This window comes from Rhincodon typus, chromosome 24 (genome assembly GCF_021869965.1).
Source record: "Rhincodon typus isolate 14 chromosome 24, sRhiTyp1.1, whole genome shotgun sequence".
Lineage (NCBI taxonomy): Eukaryota > Metazoa > Chordata > Chondrichthyes > Orectolobiformes > Rhincodontidae > Rhincodon > Rhincodon typus.
In genome coordinates, this window is record NC_063355.1 from 24,337,591 (window position 1) to 24,359,719 (window position 22,129).

The 22,129-nt window shown below is 38.5% G+C and overlaps 1 protein-coding gene across 1 annotated transcript; it reads right to left on the minus strand.

Moving 5' to 3' along the window:
- Window positions 1–5,748: 5,748 nt before the first annotated feature.
- Window positions 5,749–20,369, minus strand: gpn3 (GPN-loop GTPase 3). Its single transcript, XM_020510703.2, has 8 exons — window positions 20,117–20,369; window positions 18,340–18,448; window positions 17,016–17,183; window positions 15,851–15,975; window positions 13,535–13,650; window positions 11,809–11,905; window positions 9,974–10,102; window positions 5,749–8,853 (listed from the first exon to the last, which is right to left on the minus strand). Exons 1-8 carry the CDS (start codon window positions 20,162–20,164, stop codon window positions 8,785–8,787), a joined length of 861 nt encoding a protein of 286 aa, XP_020366292.2. The 5' UTR covers window positions 20,165–20,369; the 3' UTR covers window positions 5,749–8,784.
- Window positions 20,370–22,129: the final 1,760 nt, after the last annotated feature.

The following is a 22,129-nucleotide window of genomic DNA, read 5'->3' on the forward strand; positions in this document are numbered from 1 at the left end:
GAGCACAGCGAACGTTATTCCCACGTGACACGAGATAGGGTGAAACTGGCGAAGGATCTCCACATTTTACTGGAGGATTTTCCCCATCCCAGGACTGCAGTTCTCAATTTACTGATTCAGCTATCACTGGAGTATTGCATCTAATTCTGGGCCCCACACAGTAGGAAGTATGTGAAGGCGTCAGAGGGTACAGGAAGGATTCAGAAGACTAGTCACAGGCATGAAGGACTCTAGCTACTGAGATGTACATGAGAAGTTGGAGAGTTGTTGTCCTTGACGAAGCAATCATATAGAGGTGGACAAGGTCAGAAATCACATCAGCAGGTTATAGGCCAACAGGTTTATTTGAAAACAAGCTTTCAGAGTCGAAAACATGGAGTATGGTATAAAAACAATGAATTGGTATGGTAATGTATTCAACACCAATGAGCCACGAAGAGACACGACCAGTTCTCACTGGTCTCACTATACACAGACAAAGGAGGACATGAATTTGACTAGGACATCACATCCATAGTAGCACAAGCCAAACAGAGACATGCCATGGAATTCCTGGAGGCCTAGCATTCCAACCAGAACTCCATCAACGAACACATTGAACTGGACCTGATATATGAACTACTGAGAAACACAACGGAAGTGATACCAACCACTCTAGCAAACCGAAGCATATAAATAACAAGCAGGACACAACACTGACACTTCACTGGAGGCGCACTGACGATGTTACCTAGGAGGGTGACGAAACGTCTGCAAACACACCAACTCGGTGAGCAAGTCTACAACCTCATCCACAACCCAAGCTACAAATCTTCTCAAAAACCAGTCTATCCTTTTCCATCACTATGTTAAAACAATAGAATTATGGTCACTGGCCCCAAAGAGCTTCCCCACTGACACATCAGTCACCTGCCTGGCCTTATTTCCCAAGAGTAGGTCAAGATTTGCCCCTTCTCTAGTAGGTACATCCACATAAAGAATCAGAAAATTTTCTTGTATATGCTTAAATTCCTCTCCATCCAAGCCCTTATCATTATGGCAGTTCCAATCTCTGTTTGAAAAGTTAAAATCCCCTACCATAACCACCCTACAGCTAAAATGAAAATTCTCCTAAATACAAGAAATTCAAGAAAAGGGCAGCATGGTGGCTCAGTCACTAGTGCTGCTGCCTCACAACACCATAGACCCAGGTTCAATTCTAGCATCGGGCAACCGTCTGTACAAACTCCACACATTCTCCCTGTGTCTGCATAGGCATCCTCCAGGTGCTTCGGTTTCCTCCCACAGTTCAAAGATGTGCAGGTTAGGTGGATTAGCCATGGGAAATACAGGGTTAGTCTGGGTGGGATGCTCTTTGGAGAGTCAGTGTGGACTTGTTGGGCTGAATGGTCTGTTCGCACACTGTAGAGATTCAATTAATTTATACACCTTTAGTCAATCTGCAAATTCCAACCTTATCAGAATATATTGGTCCAATTAATAATGTCTCCAGTCCTAGGTACGTGTTTTCATTCACCCAGACAGGGATCGCTTCATGTTATGCCAGCCTGATACTGTTGGCCTCAACCCTTCTCTATTTATTCTAACCCCCATCCCAGAAGGTGAGGGGTTGTTCCTCCAGCTTGTGTTGAGCTTCGCTGGAGGACTGCAGCAGGTCTGAAACAGAAATGTTGGCCTGGGAACACAGTGGCATGGTGAAGTGTCAGATCACTGGAAGGTTGGAGTCATTTTTATATACAGAATTGCATAAAGCAGTCACCCAGTCTGTTTTGTCTACATGATATAGAGGATTGTGAACAGCCAATAGACTAGATTGAATGAAGTGCAGGTAAGTCACTGCTTCACTTGGAAGATGTGTCTGAGGCTTTGGCCGGTGAGGAGGTAAACAGTCAAGTGTTGTACCTTGTTTGATTGCATGGGAAGGTGCCATGGAGTTGTTTTGGGAGTCAAGCAGGGCATTCTGGAGGAAACAATCCCTACAGAATGCTGACAAAGAAGGGGAGGGGAATACATGTCTGGTGGTGGTATCCTACTGGAAGTGCCATATGTGGCAGTCTATGATCCTTTGGATGCAAAGACTAGTAGGGTGGAAAAGTGAGGACTGAGGGGCGCTGGCAAATGGACTGGGTGTCCCTATTAATAAGTCGCTTAAGACTTATAATGCAGGTGCAACAAGCAATTAGTAAGACAAATAATGTGTGGACCTTAAGTGGAGAGCATTTGATTACAGGAGTAAAGTCACAATTGTATAAAACCTTGACAACTCCTCACATCGAATATTGTGTACAGATTTGGTCTCATTACTTGCCATACAAGGAGTGTATTAGAGATTCACCAGATAAATCCCCAGGATAATGGAACTGCCTTATAAAGGTAAGATTGTGGACAGTGGGTCTCTATTCCCTAAAGTTTCAAAGATTGAGGAGTGACCTCATTGAAACTTACAAAATTCTTACAGGGTGTGATCAGGTAGATGTGGATGTTTCCCAGCTGGTGAGGCTAAGGCTGGGAGCATCATATTAGTTTAAGAGGTATGCCACTTAAGACCAAGATGGGATGAATTTCAAGATGAGGGTGGTGAGAATCTTTGGAATGCTCTACCCCAGAGTGCAGTGGAAGATCAATCATTGAGTGTTCAAATGAGAAATCAATATTTTGGAGACTAATTTCACAAGGGATATAGAGATAGTACAGGAACATGGCAGAGGGATAGGTAATCACCCAGTCAAAATAATGGAATGGCAGAGAAGGCTGAACAACACACCTGTTCCTATGTTCACCTGCCTGACACCACACCATACATGGGAAGTTGATAGGCCTTTCCCAGCAGCAGCAGGATGAGATCCTTAACTGGGCATTAATCAAACATTAAAGGACTACAATTGGCCTACCATGGTGCAGGTCAGCAGATTGTCTCCCCACCAGTAGTAAAATTATAATGGTGACAAGTGGGTAGACAACAACTATGACACCTACTGGATTTTGTGTTCTCATGCCTTCAAATCCACTAATTGTGTTACATCCAGTCCATAAACAATGTGTTGAATTATATACAGATAAAATGCCACCTGAATAAACTGAATCAACACTATTAACTTACGGTCTCTCCAGGGAACTGTTCCCTAGACGAACCACTGACCGACATTATTCTTGCGGATTCATTTTGCATTCACCATTCCACCCGTTAAACAAAGCATGTTCTCTAGTTCTGTATCAATAGCTTGATTTGAAATTAAAACATCACAACTGACATCACCACTGACACATCCTGTTTAAAAGTGAAAATCAAAAACAGCAGTGCAATGGGTCACTGAAATAATGTGATAATGTGACCATTCTTGGTACAAAGATGCTAAGTATGTTATAATGTTAATCCCTCTATGTTATCCCTATGTTAGTCCCTATAATGTTAATCAATGGCACCCTCAAAAAAATCCATCAAAATACGAAATCATTCCTTTCACAAATCCACTTCAATAATATTTAGTGATTTTATTTCTATCCAAGTGGTCCATATTCTCTCTTTAGGGAGGTTTGCTACAATTTTATACATAAGTGACAAATTCACAACTTACCTTCACGCAGTCGCAAACACCTTGCCACTACACAATGATCTCTGGAAGATTGATGCCAGAATTTCTGTAATTTTTCTCTTTAATTCTTTAAAAGATTTTCGAATGCATGTTACCCAACTCAAGTTCAAATTTACACACCTATTAGGCAACCATACTAGTAGTAATATGAATTGTGATGAGACACATTATCTTTTTCCTTACCCACTTCACTTTCCAGATAATTTTAGTTTTATTTAAACCTCAGAGGAGACAGCTAAGGCAAATAACATACTTAGCATCTTTGCAGCCTTTGTACCAAGAGTTGTCACATTATCACATTATTTCAGTGACCCATTGCACTGCTGTTTTTGATTTTCACTTTTAAAACAGGATGTGTCAGTGGTGATTTCAGTAACCATTGGAAGACTAACCCAGGCTCCCAAAATACAGGCTTATGGCTATGACTCCAGGATACTACCCAAAAACAGTGGACAAAAACAAAATTGCCGGAAAAGTTCAGCAGGTATGACAGCATCTGTGAAGAAAAAGACAGAGTTAACATTTCGGGTCCAGTGACCCTTCCTCAGTTCCGAGCTTTTCCAGCAACTTTGTTTTTGTTCTTGTTCCCGATTTACAGCATCCGCAGTTCTTTCGGTTTTTATTTGCCAAAAACAGTGCAACTAGCGATCTGAGGTTTAAACATACCAAATTATCCATTGCCCACTCCATCCCCACATGCAACCATGTTACTGTACATGGGCAAAGTCAGTACTTAATATTAAATTTGTCAGCAGACTATAACAAATACAATTCTAAACCATAAAATTCCAAATTAATATTTACTTTGGCTCTCAAAGCAAATTTAAAACTCAATGTTAACAGGCATATATTTTCTCCTAAATTCAGCCATTAATCTTCCCATTTGGAATATCTTCAAAAATGGAGACAATTTTAATAAACATTGTAAATATAATCTTTACTTTTAAATAAGATTTCATAGTACTTTTGTTCAGTGTGCTTTAGAAACTTATCATTTAATTAACTTTTTATCTAACACTTCCTTCTTTCTGTACGATTCTTCTTAATTTCTGCAAAACTGGATATTTTGAGTTAAGCTGTCCTCTTGATTGGAAGTTGCTGTTGTGCAATAATAAAAGTTCATCCAGGATGTTAAACAAAATTATGAGATACATCCAGTATATTCACATTATTTTGAGCCATTAGCCAGGAGACAATTCTATTTTCTATTCTGCTGAAACACTCGAAATATTACAAGTTACATGCCTGCACAGAATCTGCTGCAAGCACTTGACAGAAGTAGTGCTTAGTTAGAATTAACCAAAATATGTTTTGAAGTTTTAAAGGAAATTTATTGCAAGGTATTTACTGAAAGCATGTGGATTTGCTTTAAGAGGAGCGTGGAAGGAGAGGGGGGAGAAGGAAGAGGTAAAGCGATAATCATGGGAATGTCTCCTGTTAACATTCAACTGTCAGTCAATTTCTTCCTTTCCCTGGTTGACGACAATACATTTTGAGTAAGCACAGACACTGGATAGTGGAATAGGATGTACTGATATTTAGTGTAGTTTAGCTGGATACAAGGGCTTTTGATTTCTAGCTTCTTCTTTTAAGTCCTCTGAAGAAATGTTGAAAACCATGCTCCTTTGGTTCATTAATCATATTTTGCCTACATGGTTAGCACGCAAAACAATACTTTTCACTGTATCTCAGCACATGACGATAGTAAATCAAATCAAGATGCATGTCAAAGAATTCATGAAATTACAGTTCCTTAATCCTTTGAAAAGATTAGTTTATACAGTTTTTAAAAAAAACTCCAGAACTACAACTACGCAAACAAGACTCTGATTCAACTGTTTATGGATTCTTTAAAAAGTGGCAGTTGGCTTTAATAACCATGATCTTTCACACTGCTGTAGTTAGTAAGTTCTTCAAACTATGTTTATTGCCATGAAGCGGAAATGCCAGTATTGGACTAGGGTGGACAAAGTCAGAAGTCTCATGACACCAGGTTATAGTCCAACACATTTATTTGAAATCACCAACTTTTGGAGCACTCTAAAAAAAAAGCTGGTGATTTCAAATAAACATGTTCGACTATAACCTGGTGTCATGTGACTTCTGACAATGTTTATCACAGTAGCCACCAAATTTAAACTTTAATCACCTGTTGTTGACGTCATTACTTTCATTTATTCCTCTGTATAACCATTTCTTACATACAACACTCGGACACACAAAGCAGAAGATTAACCATGCTTTCTTCTCATGGCACTTCAAAGCCATCCTGCTTATATTAAAAAGTCTTGCTGTAAGATAAAAGGAAGTTTGATCATTAATCCTTAGCTCTTCAGGGCATCCAAGAGCATCTTATTACATTCGGTTTCAGACTCTGAATTACATCAAATTGAGGTCTTGTAGGTTTAGCTTCATTCCAAATTATAGTTCGTTAAATGATTAATGTAATTTTTTTAATATAAAAGGTTGTAATACTTGAACAAATGGCACCCATGTGCAGTATGTGTATTAAGCCAGAAACCTAAAATATTAGATTTTCAAATCAACAAGGTTTGAGATAGAAAGATTTGCATTTTGATTATAAAAACAATTTGAAAAGGACTCCCTCTTTCTACCTTATTCACCTTTCCCATTTATTTCCCAGATTACGTCTCAGCTCAGTGTTCAAGAAAGCACTTACAATTCATGGAACTTTCATCAACCCAGGAGACTCACCTGTGCCAAATGGAAAAAAAAAAGCTTTCTGCAATCCAACCAAGGTTGAGAGATATAACCTCAGATGCCCATCCATCAGGCTGGAATACGAGATTATGCGGAGTAATTACATTTTTTTTTGTTTTTATTTAACCCATTGTTCTAGTCAACCTGTTCAGATGTTAATACACAAGTCAGGAGCAAAATCCAGACCTCTCAAATAAGGGTAGGCACACTACTGCCGCACCACAGGGGGGCCCTCATTATATAAACATTGCAAAATTTCTCATTGTAAAGCTTGTTTCAGGTGGTAACAAAATAATAAATTTATTCTACATTTTTACAGTTGAAAAGAACTAATACTTCCTTTTAGACGACTGTCAAAAGGCAAGTGCTCCGTGGTGGTGATTCTATTTTTGAAACCTGTTGCATGAGCAGAAGCAGCAAATTAAGCTTTTATTTTCACACAGTACAAGTTAAAAATTATTTGCAAATTAAACTGTGTGAAGCTATGAAAATGGGACTAGGCTAATCAACACTTGTAGCCCCTTTCAACATTCAAAATCGGTCATTGCTAATCTCTACCATAAATACACTTAGTCAAAAGTGATACACATATCCTTTAATAGCCTGTTTAAAGCCTGGGGTTAGACTAATTTTTAAGTTTGAACTTAAATTTATATACACTTCAGGGCATTAGTTCAACTTCTTGATGACATAGATGGCAACTTCCTGTTGAAATAGCACAAACATGAAGACCATATCTCAGCTACCTTCAACTCTCTGGATCATCATGGAGTAAAGCCAGAACATTTTGCATGACAACAGCAGCCTCAAGTCTACTCCAGCTGCAAGTCCTTGATTTTGTGGTAGGCACAGGACTTTGTGGCACAGCTGTATTCTGCAGCAAACATCACCATGAAGACAGAATCAAGGAAGCCTAAATCCATTCAAACAAACTGACTTGAATTATATCTGGCACAAAAGGAAAATAGTTATGGTTGCTGAAAGTCCATCTTTTCAGCCGCATATTATAGGAGTTCCTCACAGAAGTATCCTAGACCTGAAAATTCTTGACTGCTTCACAACCAGCTTTTCCTCTATCATAAAGTTACAAGGGAGGATTTTTGCTGATGACTGCACAGTATTCAGGTTTGGGCTGATAACAGTCAAAACATTCACGAGTGCCAGACAATGACCATGACAATGACCGATATTCCAACCATCTCTCGACATTAAACAGTATTACCATCTCTGAATCTGCCAACATCAACATCCTGGGGGTCATCCACTGACTGCAAACTTATACTAGACCAGTTACATAAATATTGTTATGGCGAGACGAAGTCAGAGACTGGAAACTCAGCAAATATCTCACCTCCTCAGAGCCTGTCCATCACTTGCAACGAACAAGTTAAGACATATGATGGAATACTCTTCACTTTCCTGGATGACTGAACCCAAACAACTAAGTGGTTAACCTTCATAAAGGACAAAGCCTGCTTGACCAGCACTCCATACCACCTCAGATGACTGTGGATCCAGTATCTAACATCTACGTGTACTGCAGCAATTCACCAAGGCTCCTATGATATCATCATCTAAACCTGCTATCTCTGACACCCAGAAGGACAAAGGCAGCAGTCAAGTAGAGGACCATTATCTCAAGGCAAAACACCAATAGGAGTTGGAAGTACATTGCTATTCCTTCATTACCACTGGGTCAATATTTGGAACTCCCTTCCTAACAGCACTGAGTGTATCCCTAACTCCACAGACTGAAACAGATTAAGAAGTCAGCTCACTACCATTTTCCCCATGGTGATTAAAGATGAGCAATAAATAATGGTCTAACCAGCGATGCTCACATTCCATGCATTATTAAGAGAAATATCATTTGTAAGCTTTTCCATCATTCAGTAGTAATATTTGTCTTCCAAAATGAAATTTATTAAAAATTGTAGACTGTAAAATTCCTAACAATTATCCATTTTATGGGCTGTCGAAATGAAATTACCCTAACATACTTAGAAAAACACATACTTTGTACATTTTCTGCTTTTGAGTAAGCAACAAAGTGGAAACCTATCCTTCTCGTAGTTTGCAGCAAATAATATTTTAAAAGGTGCAGGCCTTTAAAGTTGCTACTTGAAATAAAATAAAGTTCCCAATATTTTGCTAAATATCAACAAAATGTTTTTGATACCTTAAATAAAACAAGTACCCTCAGGAGTTAGAGTTTTGTGTTAAGTTAACCGCACATATTATTTAGCAAGCTCAAACATGAATATTTTCTTTCGATGTATAAATCAGTTTAAGGATTTGAGCTTTTCTCCACACAATATGGTGTAAATAAGTTGCGTCCCAAACAAGATTCCTAAATTGCCTCATATTAGGAAATGTTGGAAAGACAGAGTGTTGGGGAGGATCCAAGTAGAAGGCTTCTGAAAACACCGAATGTTTAATTGGACCAAACATTCAGCCATGTCTAGGAACTTCAGTCTGCCACTGAACCTTGGAAAAACTGCTCACTTGCACTGGGGTCTTCAGTGCTGTCTTCTTGTTCCTGTAATAAAAGGACGCAATGGTAAAATGTGCAAGCAAGTTCTGAAACCTCATGAGAAAAACAAACCCAAAAAGAACTGTAGATGCTGGAAATTAGAAATAAAAACAGAAATTGCAGGTAAAACTCAGTAGGTTGGACAGTATCTGTGGAGAGATAGCAGGATTAATGGTGAGTCCAGTGACTTTTCTTCAGAACAGTTCTGAAGAAGGTCACTGAACCCAAAATGTTAACTCTGCTTTATCTCTACAGATGCTGCCAGACCGGAGTTTTTCCAGCAAATTCTGAAAACCTCAGTTGTTTCAATGCAGATCTTTGTAACTGAGCAGGGTACAAGTCACAAGGTCAATTAAGGATGAGGGAAAAAAATTGCTGGCCTCGCGCACATCCCTTGAAATAATTTTCAAAAGTCTTAAGATGTATTACACAGCAAAGTAACTCAACTTAATTATAAATAATAAAACTGTATTATTTTACTAAGTTAATTCCATTTTGTTTTGAGTTCCAAAGATAACCAAACAAAAACAAAGTAAAAGCTGAAAGGGAATACATTAAAGCCTAGTACTCATTTATAGGACTATATAACCTTATGTGTTTACAGCATAATTAGCTGCTGGAAATTAATTGCTTCCTCCTCTTTCTAAAGAGTATTACTCAATTTGGGATTCCACAGGAGTGAAGAAGCCTGTAATATTTCAATCAAGTACCGATTCATTATGTAACAGTACACGTGTGCAGATTATTCAATTTTAGGAGGCATCGTAGCTGAAACTTGATCTTATTGTTTAGCCTCTTATTATTACATACTTGGCTTTCAAGCCACAGACTGAATCTGTCAATTAAAACTGATTTCAATCTGCTGAGATGGTTTTAATGTATTTAGTTCTTGGTCAATTAGGTGAAGAAGGAATACAAGATAACATCATGCCTAAGTTACTTTAACGTGTCACTAATCAGTCATGGAATACATGTATCTTAGAGGAGTCCTGATCATTAAACTGAAGGAGAATGGGTGTTGGCTGGGTGGGGGGGGGGAGGAAAGAGGCGGGGCGGAGGAAAGAGGAGGGGCGGAGAAACAGTATCACTGGAAAATTCCTTTACAAGGAAACCATGTTTCACTCACCTTTGGTTCTTTGACTTCAAAATCCTCTCCATACTGAATGGAAAAATCAATATGCTGCAAGACTATGTTAATACATTCTTCATCTGAACGATCAAAAGGCAAAAAACGAACCATGCTGTAGTCATCAACCTTAAAAAAAAAAGTTATTGATGTTCATAAATGTAATAGAATGTGTTAATAGCACCATTTTGACATAATGTGGAATGACTACAGGATTTTCACAATAGCATTTAACCAAGATTTAATAATACGTTATAAGAAACAGCATGCAAAATGGAGTGGTATAGTCGCTCAGTGGTTAGCACTACTGCCTCACAGCGCCAGGGATCTGGGTTCAATTTCAGCCTCAGGCGACTGTCTGTGTGGATTTTGCACATTCTCCCTGTATCTGCATCGGTTTCCTCCAACAGTCCAAAGATGTGTAAGTTATGTGGATTGGCCATGCTAAATTGCCTGTAGTGTCCAGGGATGTGTAGGCTAGGGGGGTTAGCCACAGGAAATGCAGGATTACAGGGTGGGGTGGGGGGTTTGTGTCCAGGTGGGACACTCTTCAGAGAGTCGGTGTGGATTTTTGGGCTGAATGGCCTGTTTCTGCATTGTAGGGATTCTATGAAATGAAAAGTGGAACGTTCCTAAAAAAAACACTGGTAACTTTTGTATTATTTTCAGAAAGCTCAAAATACTGACGCTTTTAAGAAAAGCTCAGTTTAAAATCAACACTGGATTCTCATTGGTACCTTGGGTTTTATTCAGTAAATTGGCTTGAAATTTTATAGTCGTGGTATATCTATGGCATATGCTAATACTGTGTCCCTGATTTGCATGGAAATAACAGCATTGGTATGATGTTGGTGAGGCCTTTTCTGGAGTACTGTGTGCAGTTCTGATCACCCTGCTATAGGAAGGATATTATTAAATTGGAGAGGGTTAAGAAAAGACTCACCAGGATGTTACCGGGAATGGAGGGTTTGAATTATAAAAATAAGCTGGATAGGCTGGAATATTTTTCACTGGAGTGTAGGAGGTTGAGGGGTGACCTTATAGAGGTTTATAAAATCATGAGGGGCACAGACATGGGTCTTTTCCCAAGGGCAGGGGTTCAAAACCAGGGAGCATATTTTTAAGGTGAGAGGAGTAAGTTTTAAAAGGATATAAGAGGCAATGGTTTTACACACAATGGCTCGTGTGTGGAATGAGCTGCCTGAGGAAGTAGTGGATGCAAGTACAATTACAGTGTTTTAAAATACATGAATAGGGAAGGTTTGGAGAGATACGGGCCAAACTCAGGCAAATGGAAATAGTTTAGTTTGGGAACACGGTCAGTGTGGATTAACTGATTCGAAGGGTCTGTTTCCATGTTGCATGACTCTGACTCTATAAAGCAGTTACAGACAGCACCCAAACCCCTCTCAACCCTTCTTACATTGCTTTGCCGTGGCCCTTAAGAAAAATGATAACTCCAATACAATACATTTTCTGTAAAGACAATGGTTACGTTCAATTTGCTGCAGCAAAACAGACTTGATCAGTGATTTTACATCTCCATCCTCCAGTTATTGAAACTCAACCAAAGGAAACAGTTCCCCTTATTTACTCCATTAAAACGCTTTCATCATTTTGAACACTTATTAAATCTTCTCTCAACTTTCTCTGCAAATACTAACTTTCATGCCTGTTAATGTTTTACTAGTGTTACATCACTTAATTGCAAAAAGGTAGTCATTAAATAAGCAACATAAAATGATTTTTATAGGATTTTGAGATAAGCTAATTCAAATAGAGAATTTTTGATTTTAATGAGAACTTGGCTTTTTTGATTATCATACAATTCTTACCAACTCACAAATTGCTTTGGTTAGCTTTTTGAATTTCTTGCTTTTCCAAGTTTCAGTTGAGTCTTGTATCAATGAATACATATCAGGGTCTAAATACCTTTAAGGAAAGAATATCAGGAAATATTATTGACATAAATGCCCAAAATATGGCAAAAAGTTTCTAAAGAGCAGCATCCAAAAGGTTTGATAGTGTTTTCTAAAGTGAATTTGCAAACTATACTTACTTTGCTGTTTTAAAAACTCCATATAAGAAAGTGACTATAATTTATTAGAAAAAATGTAATACAATTTTAGCATTGCACGTCTCAGCATTTTATGACCTGAAGCAAGCCCAACTTGCTTCCAGTTGCCCTCTGTTATTGTTGAGAATTGCGTTCAGGGGATGAGACTGCAAACTGTATAGTCATAAGGTTACAGTCCCTGCCACAGACTTGAGCACAACATCCAGGCTAACACTCTAGTGCCATCTTTTGGATGAGATGACACCAAGGGCCTGTACCCACCTCAAATAAGCATAAAAAAGATCATTAATATCTGTTTAAAAGAAAATTAAGAAATTCTCCAAACTCTTGGAAGAATTTCTTTCACAAATCAACAAGACCAAAACAAACTATTTGATTATTATCACACTACTGTTAATGGGACTTTACCACGTACTGATTAAACCATTTCCTGCACTACAATTAATACACTTGAAATGCTCTATAGAGTCCTATGTGACATCTTAAGGTTTGAAAGGTGATACATAAACACATGTCCATTCTTTCATTGAAAATATCACAAATATCGTAAAAAGCACTTTCTTCATTAAGCGTACCCTCAAACAGGCAAACATGTAAATACTTTGCCAGAAAAAAATTGCAAACTCTCCCCGAGAATAATGTTCCGTCATAAATAAGAAAGAAAAAGTACCTCCCTGTTATTTGCCCATCAGCACAGCCAATTTTTGAACTCAACTTTAAAGACAGGAAAATCATCACAGTTGGACCCAATTCCTGCCCCAAACCCAACAGATCCATATAATGCACTCTATATCATCAGGAAGAGCATGCTGACAGAAAGAGGAAAAATGGAATATTTTACAGGCATCACAGCAATCACAAAATAACCACTCTACCAGGAAGGATGGAGAGCAACTGAGAGTCTCTGCCAGCCACCATCATTCCCCACTTGGCAAGTACCCAAAAAAATGCCCTCATCCTGAAGTGTGTAATATTTTAACAGTATGCCGAATATAAATGATTTCTTTATTCAAATATGTTCTTAAAAATAAGTGTCAAGGTGAAGAAAAGGCTGACGTGAGAAGTTTCAGTCTCACGCACAACTAAATTTTGAATGCTCCTAATGCAAATCTCATCTAGCCTGTATAACAGATAATTCCAAGTACATCATTTTTTAGTCAAGTGACATCCATGCCCGCAAGTGAATAAAAAAAGTTCCAAATTTACTGTTGCTCAAATTAAATTTTACATATGATATATGCCAAATTTACTTTCGCCATGTAGCCACAAGAAAACTTTAAGGCTGCATCAATAATTGAACTGCAAATTTTTAAAATAATTGAAAATAAAATTAAAATAATTTTCAATCAGAACAGAATCTAAAAATGGTCAATATAAAAAGCTCCATTTCTGAAAAAGTATACAGCATGTATGAACATGTACATTGCAATGTGTTATATTGTGTGAAAATGCATCCATCAGATACAATACAAAGTTCTGCTTACTTTTCAATTTCTTTCTTCGCTTTTTTGTTAAGTAAATCCATTTTTGTCATGATGTTGACCTGAGGAATTTCCAGAGACACCATAGCACTGAGGGCTGCCATAACACCTGAAACAAACTAAGAAAAGTACGAAGTTAATACATCTGCACATTTTACAATAAATGTCAAATTTATATCAAACATCATTTGTAAATGTTAACATCCTAGACCACACCCCCAGAACTGGTTAAGATCCAATTAAGTACCAGTAACCTTTTGTTTAAAGTAGCTAAATTGTTATTTGATATCCCAGTTACTTGCTAAAAAATAAAGACAAGACTCCACAATTTTAATCAAACAGAAGAAAGTTCACTGTATAAAAGCCAACAGAGCAGGTGGTAAATGCTAGATGCCCTGTACTCAAATATCTAAAATTAACAGGAATATTGTGATCAAGGGCATGACAAATTGCACCTTAAATAGCAGAGCAACAAAGACATTTCCCATGAATTCCTCATCAATCCACCCGCATGAGTGATTACACAGTCACACAAAATCTTTAAAACTGTCTTGCTCGAGAGAGATTTCAGACGTTCCCTTTCGAAGGCCTAGCTTCTGATTTTGATCAAAAGCTTGTCACAACTCAGACTGGATTCATAATGCTGTACTTCAGCATTTAATCAATGACAACAATTCCAGCTCTGTAGCTGTAGTGAGAAGTTCATTGCTCAAGATTACCTTTGCCTCAAGTGTCAGTTTCACTAACAAGCAACTGTTGCTTACAGGATTTTCCTTGTCCAACTGACAATTCTCTAGCAGACAGCACTTTTCCCCCCACTCCACTGGGCTGATACGTATCTAGAGTCACAGGAAGAATGACCACAGTTCTGTGGAACTGTATTCCAAGATGATTCACTGGTTTCAAAAGAACAGGACAGTAGAAAAATACAATAAAAGTTGGGGACAACGGACGGTATGGATCATAAGTTTTACTTTTTTGCATGCCACCCTTAACAAAAATAACAAATACTTAAATCTGTCTTGTAATAATTAGTTACAAATACTTCAAATGCAATGCTACAGGATTATTATGACATTCTGATCAAGTAGTTATGACCCCAGCTGATGTTATTAGCCATCAAGTCAGATCCCTGACAGGAACCTGGCTTGATAGATCATATTTTGATTTGTTTTGATTTTAACAAAGTGGTCCCTCACTGAAACATAAGCATGCAATGCTGCAGAATTTGTCTTAACAATAAAGCAGAAGTTCATTAATTGAAGAAAAGATAACATAGAATAAAGCGAAAAAGATTGCTAAATTATAATCTCACTAATCACAAAAGACTTCACTATAATTTGAAAAGAAACAAAACACACCCCTGCAAAACCATCCATTCAACACTCACAGCAGAATCCCTGTATCTAACACCTAGATAGGTTTTAAGTCATTTGTGACTTTAACTTTTTGACTGGAACTGCAGGAAGAAGCTATCATACACCTGCTTAGATGTCCTCAGCTTTAGGTAACCTACTTCATTATATATCCTTCCTTTCTCAGGAACACCGGTCCTCAGAGCCATCTTATTCCAATGGCTTCACAGGACTGCTCAAAACTCAAAATAAAAAAAAACAAAAATCTTCCTCTCTAAGCTTTGGATATTTCCCTTAAATTAAAAATAAATTTCACAGATCTCTAACAAACCTTGAGGCCCCATTATTTACCTTGCTGGGTTGCAAGACAATCTAAAATAAACAAAAGGTCCATTGTTGCTGCACAGAACCCATTCACTTCAAGCCAGGCCCCATAATCTGTTTTAAAAGTAATCATCATGGATACAGAAATATTACGAGTTAATTATTAAACACCAAATACAGAAAAGCCACAAGTTACTAACTAAAAAACCAAAAATCTACTTATAATAAATTATTTTAAATACAGCAAACTTTTTATTAACTGGCACCTATGAGACCATCAGTATGCCAGCTGATCAAATATTTCAGTCAATCAAGAGCACCACTTAATGTAAAAACACAAACTAAGTAATAGAAACGTAATTCAGGGGGTATACACATCGCTATTATACTTTATTTACAGCATAAATCACAAATAATAATGCAACTTTGCCTTAATTAAAACTTACCGGCAGAAAGCCTTCTCACTTGCACCCTCAACTGACTACTTAGACATCGCGGAGATCATGATAATACAGTAAACTTCCAGTATTTGAGGTATTTAATTTTTGCCAGTTTATCGAGTGTGCCGGTTCATAGGGTGCTGGTTAAAATAAAGCTTGCTGTATATAAATCCCAGTTCACATTACATAATGAAGACTACCTTAAATGACTCCACCATAAACTGAGAGTCAACGAGAAATACCCCACAGACACGAAACTCCCATTGCTGCAACTGTTCCACTAGCTGCTTCATTATTGGAAGATGAGTGTATAACTCAATCTGACCTGTAATGAAATGAATAAAAGCATGTTAGGGTACAAACCATTTGGAGAACCAATAATCAAAACTTATGACGTATAATGGGCTCAGTTACAAATTCTCTCAGAATGGCTTTTGTAAAAAGTAGAAGGGGATATCGACACCAATGTTTCACGAATCAGTACCTTCAGGAAGGGAGAGAAAAACAACCAGGAAGAGCTTGAAATTGGTATCCTAGAAACTCAATACAGATTTGTTCCTTTGACCGGATTCTAAATGAAAGGCTATTACTGTGTCAAGATTATAATACTTACTGTACACAATCAATACACGAGGCTAAATGCTACAATAAGTTAACTGTACCTACAGCCAAAACAAAGTTAACTTACAAACAGGGATGTAAAGTAATCAGGAAACCGCCCAAAGAGGAGGAGAATTTTGCTTATGGCAGCAAAGTGTCACCTGTTTCCACCACATTAAAGTGGTGCAAATATATTCAATAACAACATTCAAAAAGAAGGCTGACAGAGTGTAAATAATTTGATAGCTTTCAAAGAATCTGCACAGCCACTAAGGGCATCCTCTGGGCAACAGTTCTTCAATTTTCTTCTTTAAGATTCCAAACATACAGCAGGCAAAGTAGTATACTTGATTGACTTTGGTGTCTGTAGTTTTGACTTCTTTGGGAAACCTTCATCTATTCCAAACCATGATTAAGATTGGATGGCAATAGTCTAAGTTGCACAGGGCACAGACCGAGGGTGGGAGATTGGAATGTTATGCGCATGGGTCAAGGTTGAAAAGTCTGTCTTGTCAAGGGGAGCAAGTGAATGAGGAAGATGAAAGGGCCAAAACGTGCAGCTGCAGGTGTCTACCTGTGAGCATGAGTGATGCTAGTGGCTTGCAGGGAACGTGCCTCTCTGGGTGCCCCTTAAATGCACTGCCACGGCCTTCAACACCTTATAGTAACAGAAGGCGCATTGGCTTGCAACCCCCCACCCCCGACATATTCATAATATTCTATATTCTACATAAGATTCCACCCTACATATCAACTGCCACCTACCTGGACAATCAAATAGTATATAGTCATCTTCCACATGTCCTAGACAATCTGCCAGCCAATCAAAGTTGTTGGCAAAGTACTCCATACAGAAAATCAGCCCACCATTTGGGCCGAACTTCAAGGAATCATCTTCCATCACATCATCTACTTGAATGAGCTCCCGAATATCTATCAGAAAAGGATAAATTACACAACAGTAATTTTTTTTTAAAAAATAACCACCATGCCATATAAAACAAAGCACATTTCTCAAAATTAGTAGGGCTGATATTTTTTGCACACAGCTCAGCATTTTCAGTTTTCATTCAGTTATCTAGTAAGACCTTGTGAAGACAGGGATAATTATCTGCTTTTTATTCATTCATGGTATGTAGGCAATGGTGGCTAGGTCAGCATTTATTGCATATCCCCAATTGCCTAGCGAAGGTAGGTGAGTTGCTTTCTTCAAAAGCTGCAGTCTGTCAGGTGTACGGACATTCATAGCGCTGTTAGAAGGGGATCTCTAGGATTGTGAACCGGTAAAATGAAGGAGTAGTGATATATTTCTTAGTCAGGAAGGTATGTACCTTAAAACTTGGAAGTGGAGAGATCTCCATGCATCTGATGCCCTGTCCTTTCCAACTTGTAGAGCTTAAAGGTTTGGAAGATGTTGTTGAAGAAGCCTTGGTGAATTACAGCATCTTGTAGATGGTACAGTGTTGCCATTGTGCATCAGTGGTGAAGGAAGTGAATGGGTGAGTTGCCAATCAAACCAGCTAATTTGTCTTGGATGGTGTCAAGCTTAACTGCCGTTTCACTTGCACCCAAGCAAGTGGATAGTTTTACACCACAGTCCTGTCTTGTTGATGATGGGCATGCATTAGGGAAACAGGGGTTGAGTCACTCACCACAACATTCCTAGTCTCTGACCTATTCTTGTAACCACAGAATTTATTTGGCTGGTTCAGCTCAGTTTCTGGTCAGTGACAAACCCCTAAAATGTTCATAGTGGAAGATTCAGCAATTCACGATTAAATATCAAGGGGTGACTGTTAGATTCTTTGTTATTGGAGATGGTCATTGCCTGGCATTCATGTGGCATGAATGTCACTTGCCACTTAGGAGTCCAAGCTGGGATATTTTCTAACCTTATTGAAAATGGACACTGGCTACTTCAGTATCTGAACTTAACTTTATGTAATCATATGTGAATATCCCCATTTCTAACGTAATAATGTACAAAGCGCATATAGTCTTTACACACTTTAGCTGGAAAAGCAAATTTCAAAACATCATGTTTTGCTTAAGTTTTCAAGATGAATTGCAAAGTTATTAGTCAACTCACCTGCCAACACAGGATAGTCAAAGTATTCTGCAGCAGGGTCAAGGTTCACCACCTGCACAGATCGATTCAACACCTCACAGTGCTGCTGCACAGTGGAACAGTAAGTACTCTGAAATTAAAGATAACAAATCCACCTTCAAATTGCATGTTAAATGCATAAACAAAAGAACTCAAAATCTCAAGTTTCTTTCTTTTATAACTTAATTCCTAGCTTGGTAACTAGAAATTTGTAAACTCTGTAACAAGAATATGTAAATCGTAGAATCATGGAATCCCTACAGTTTGGAAGCAGGTCATTTGGCCCATCGAGTCCACACTGACCTTCCGAAGAGCATCTCACCCAGATGCATCCCCCCCTACTCTATCCCTGTAGCTGCATCTCCCTCAGCTAATCCAACTAGCCTACACATCCCTCAACACTATGGGCGATTTTGCATGGCCAATCCAGCGAACCTGCGCATCTTTGGACTGTGGGACGAAACTGGAGCACCCAGTGGAAACCCACACAGACACAAGGAAAATGTGCAAACTCCACACAGACAGTCACCCGAGGTTGGAATCAAACACAGGTCCCTGGCACCGTGAGGCATCAGTGCCAACCACTGAGCCACCATGCTCCATTTCACAGATGAACCTAGTAGTGTTCATCAGTCTACACATATTTAGAGGTTTGGTTTAGTAATGAACTTTGATTGCTTCAAAAGATCAGACAGTATCATTTTACCCATATAACGATAATTACTTCCAAAACCTACCGTATAATCTTTGGTGGTCACAAAGCATAAAGAACACAGAACCATATCGTAAAACAATTCCATCAAGAGGTTCAAATTATTTTGTTCCAAATTGTTGTATAAATCACAAAAAACAAAATCCAAAATAAAATTATTGTAATCACTGGCGCTTTTATAACCAAAAATACTTGGTGTTTTAAGTGTTTGTACCACTCAAAGACCAATTAAAACAACACAGCCAAGGAAGTTGTCACAATATGATTTACTAGATATAATTTTCTTTAAGATTGTTGACCGATAAAATTCATGAACTGCATTAAGATAGCCTTTCCCTGTTAAAGAAGACATATAAATCACAGAGTGATAACACCAGCAATGGAAAGCTACTATTCTGAGGGCAGCCTGGAGAGATTAGAATTAATTCTATGGGAGAGAGGGTAGGATTCAACACTTTCAAAACAAAAAATTATGAACCATAAAAAGACGTGGTTGCTGCCTTGGTCGCTAGCCAAGGCTCATCACTTTCAAATTATCAATTAAAGTGTACACAAGGGTGAAAAAAACATTTCTTAACAGAGTTGTTGGAAGCATGGAATGTTTGAATTCAAAGCTACAGCAAATTGAAAATTTTAAGCAAAAATTGATAAATATTTGAAGTAGAGAGAAATGTGGAGTTTAGAGAGAGGGTGCAACATATCTTGGGATTACTCCAGATATGTCAAAAGGGATACAAACTTTCATAGCTCTAGTTATAGGTTTTGTGAAAACTTCTTTGGTCTCATGACAAATAAACACATTTTACAACGAATTAAGACCATTACAAAAAGAAGCGTACAATATTATGATAACAATCTTTAATATTGCGGGAGGTTTCCTGACAGTGTTACAGCTAATGATTATCATAAAATCAGGGAGTCTGTTTTGGCTCAGGAACAGCATGCTTTAGCCCATCCCTCTACGGCATAATATCTATATTTTTCACACCAGTGCGCTAAATAAAAGCACGCTCTTATTATTGCCGCGATCCAAATGGAGTTAAATACCTTCCCGCTGCCGGCAGGCCCCATCACAAGTTGAGCAAAACGAGGCATCTCTCCTGCCACCTTTACCCATCAACTACATAGATAGAGATCCGGGTACCCACACCGAAGGGTCTAGGCCCCAAACGTCAGCCTTCCTGCTTCTCTGATGCTCCTTGGCCTGCTGTGTTCCTCTAGCTCTACACCTTGTTATCCCGCACCTACTACTTCTGGTTACGGAAGCCCCTTTGGAATTAGGTTACGCTCCTCCCGAAACGCGCATTTCGAAATGTTCGCATGAAGCTCGTTTTTCTAACACTTACAATTAATATCGCCCCTTTAACTTGGTTACATTTTCTTTTAAATCCTAAACACTAATTCTTTTATTAAGGAAATGACATAGGTCCCTTTATAATGCATGTTTTACCATAGTTTAAATTAAACGCTCTTCTGCCTTCTTGAATTCATGATTTAAAATTAGAATACATAAGAAAAACCGGAAGGAAACAGTTTACGACTGCTAACTCATACTCCAATTTACCTGACTTTTAGACTAAGATTTATAGAAAGCACAGAGCAAGTTCCAATACTTAACAAGAAAATTAGACAAACTAGGAACAGGATAGGCCATTCAGCCCCTTGAGCCAACTTTGCCATTCAGTAGGATTACAGCTGATAAAAACACTCCTGATTTCCACGCTCCTGCCATTTAGCATAAAACCTTGATTCCCCTACTGATCAAAAATTTATCTATCCCAACCTTAAATATATACGAGGACTCTGTGCCCTGGCAAGAAGTTCCATTAGTTCACATTCTATATGAAATTCCTCCTCATCTCAGTCTTAAACTGGCATCCCTGAATGTCAAGACTATGACCTCTGGTCTTAGACTCTCTCACGAGGGGAAACATCCTCTCAGCATTTACGTTGTCCCAACTTGCCTTTCCACCTATTTTTGTATTGTCTGCAAATTTGGTTACAGTGCATTCACTTTCTTCAAGCTACTAATATAGATTGTAAACAGGTGCGGTCCCAGCACTGATCCCTGTGGAATCCTACTGGTCCCAGGTCACCAACCTTAAAAAGAACAATGGGTGGCATGATGGCTTGGTGGTTAGCACTGCTGCCTCACAGCACCAGCGACCCAGGTTCAATTCCAACCTTTGGTGACTGTGGAGTTTGCACATTCTCTCTGTGTCTGCATAGGCTTCCTCTGGGTGCTCTGGTTTCTGCCCACAGCCCAAAGATGTGCAGGTTAGGAGGATTGGCCAAGTTAAATTGTCTGTAGTGTTCAGAGATCTGCAGGCTGTGTGAATTAACCATGGGAAATGCAGGGTTACAGGAATAGGGTAGAGGGCTGAGTCTGGGTGGGATGCTGTTTGGAGGTTTGGTGCAGACATGATGGGTTGAATGGCCTCTTTCTGCACTGTAGGGATTCTATGAACAATTGTTATTTATTATAAGTAATTAGATTACAGTTACAAATAAAAAAAGGTTGGCATATAACACCACTCACTAAAATTCTTATCCCCATTTGAACTCTCCTTTATACACACATATAGACAAACAAATAGGTAAAAGATTATTGGAGGAGTTAGAAGAAAACTGGAAAGTCAGTTCAGTAGTTTCTGCTTCGTGATTCCAGTGTTGAGATTATCCTACTTCGTCTTTATCTGAAAGCTTCCACTGGTTTGTAAGGAGTGTAGAGTGACTGATTCAGTTAGAAAATGTCTGATTTATCAATTCAAAAGTCACAGACGACAGCAACTGCTACAGGATAGGTAACTGCTTTTCTTCAATTTAAAACCAAGTTGTTTTTTTTACTGCAGAGAACAGGCAGCTTCTGGTGGGGAGAACAACAACACACTCTCTGTGGTGAGAGATAGTAAGAACTGTCAATGCTGAAGTCTGAGATAACACAATGTGTAGCTGGAGGAACACAGCAGGCCAGGCAGCATCAGAGGAACAGGAAAGCTCCCAATGGTCTCAATGTGGACTTTACTAGCTTCCTGTGGTTTTATTCTCTCTGATTTTCAC

Bases quoted from the DNA above. Each gene is read 5' to 3' on its own strand.
- gpn3 (XM_020510703.2), bottom strand. From the start codon at position 20,164: ATGCCTCGTTTTGCTCAACTTGTGATGGGGCCTGCCGGCAGCGGGAAG. The intron at 17,184-18,339 runs GTGAGTTGACTA...CTTTTCTGATAG, and splicing joins TGACTATCCTGTGTTGGCAG to ATATTCGGGAGCTCATTCAA. The intron at 8,854-9,973 runs GTGAGTGAAACA...CTTTTATTACAG, and splicing joins TTGAAGTCAAAGAACCAAAG to GAACAAGAAGACAGCACTGA.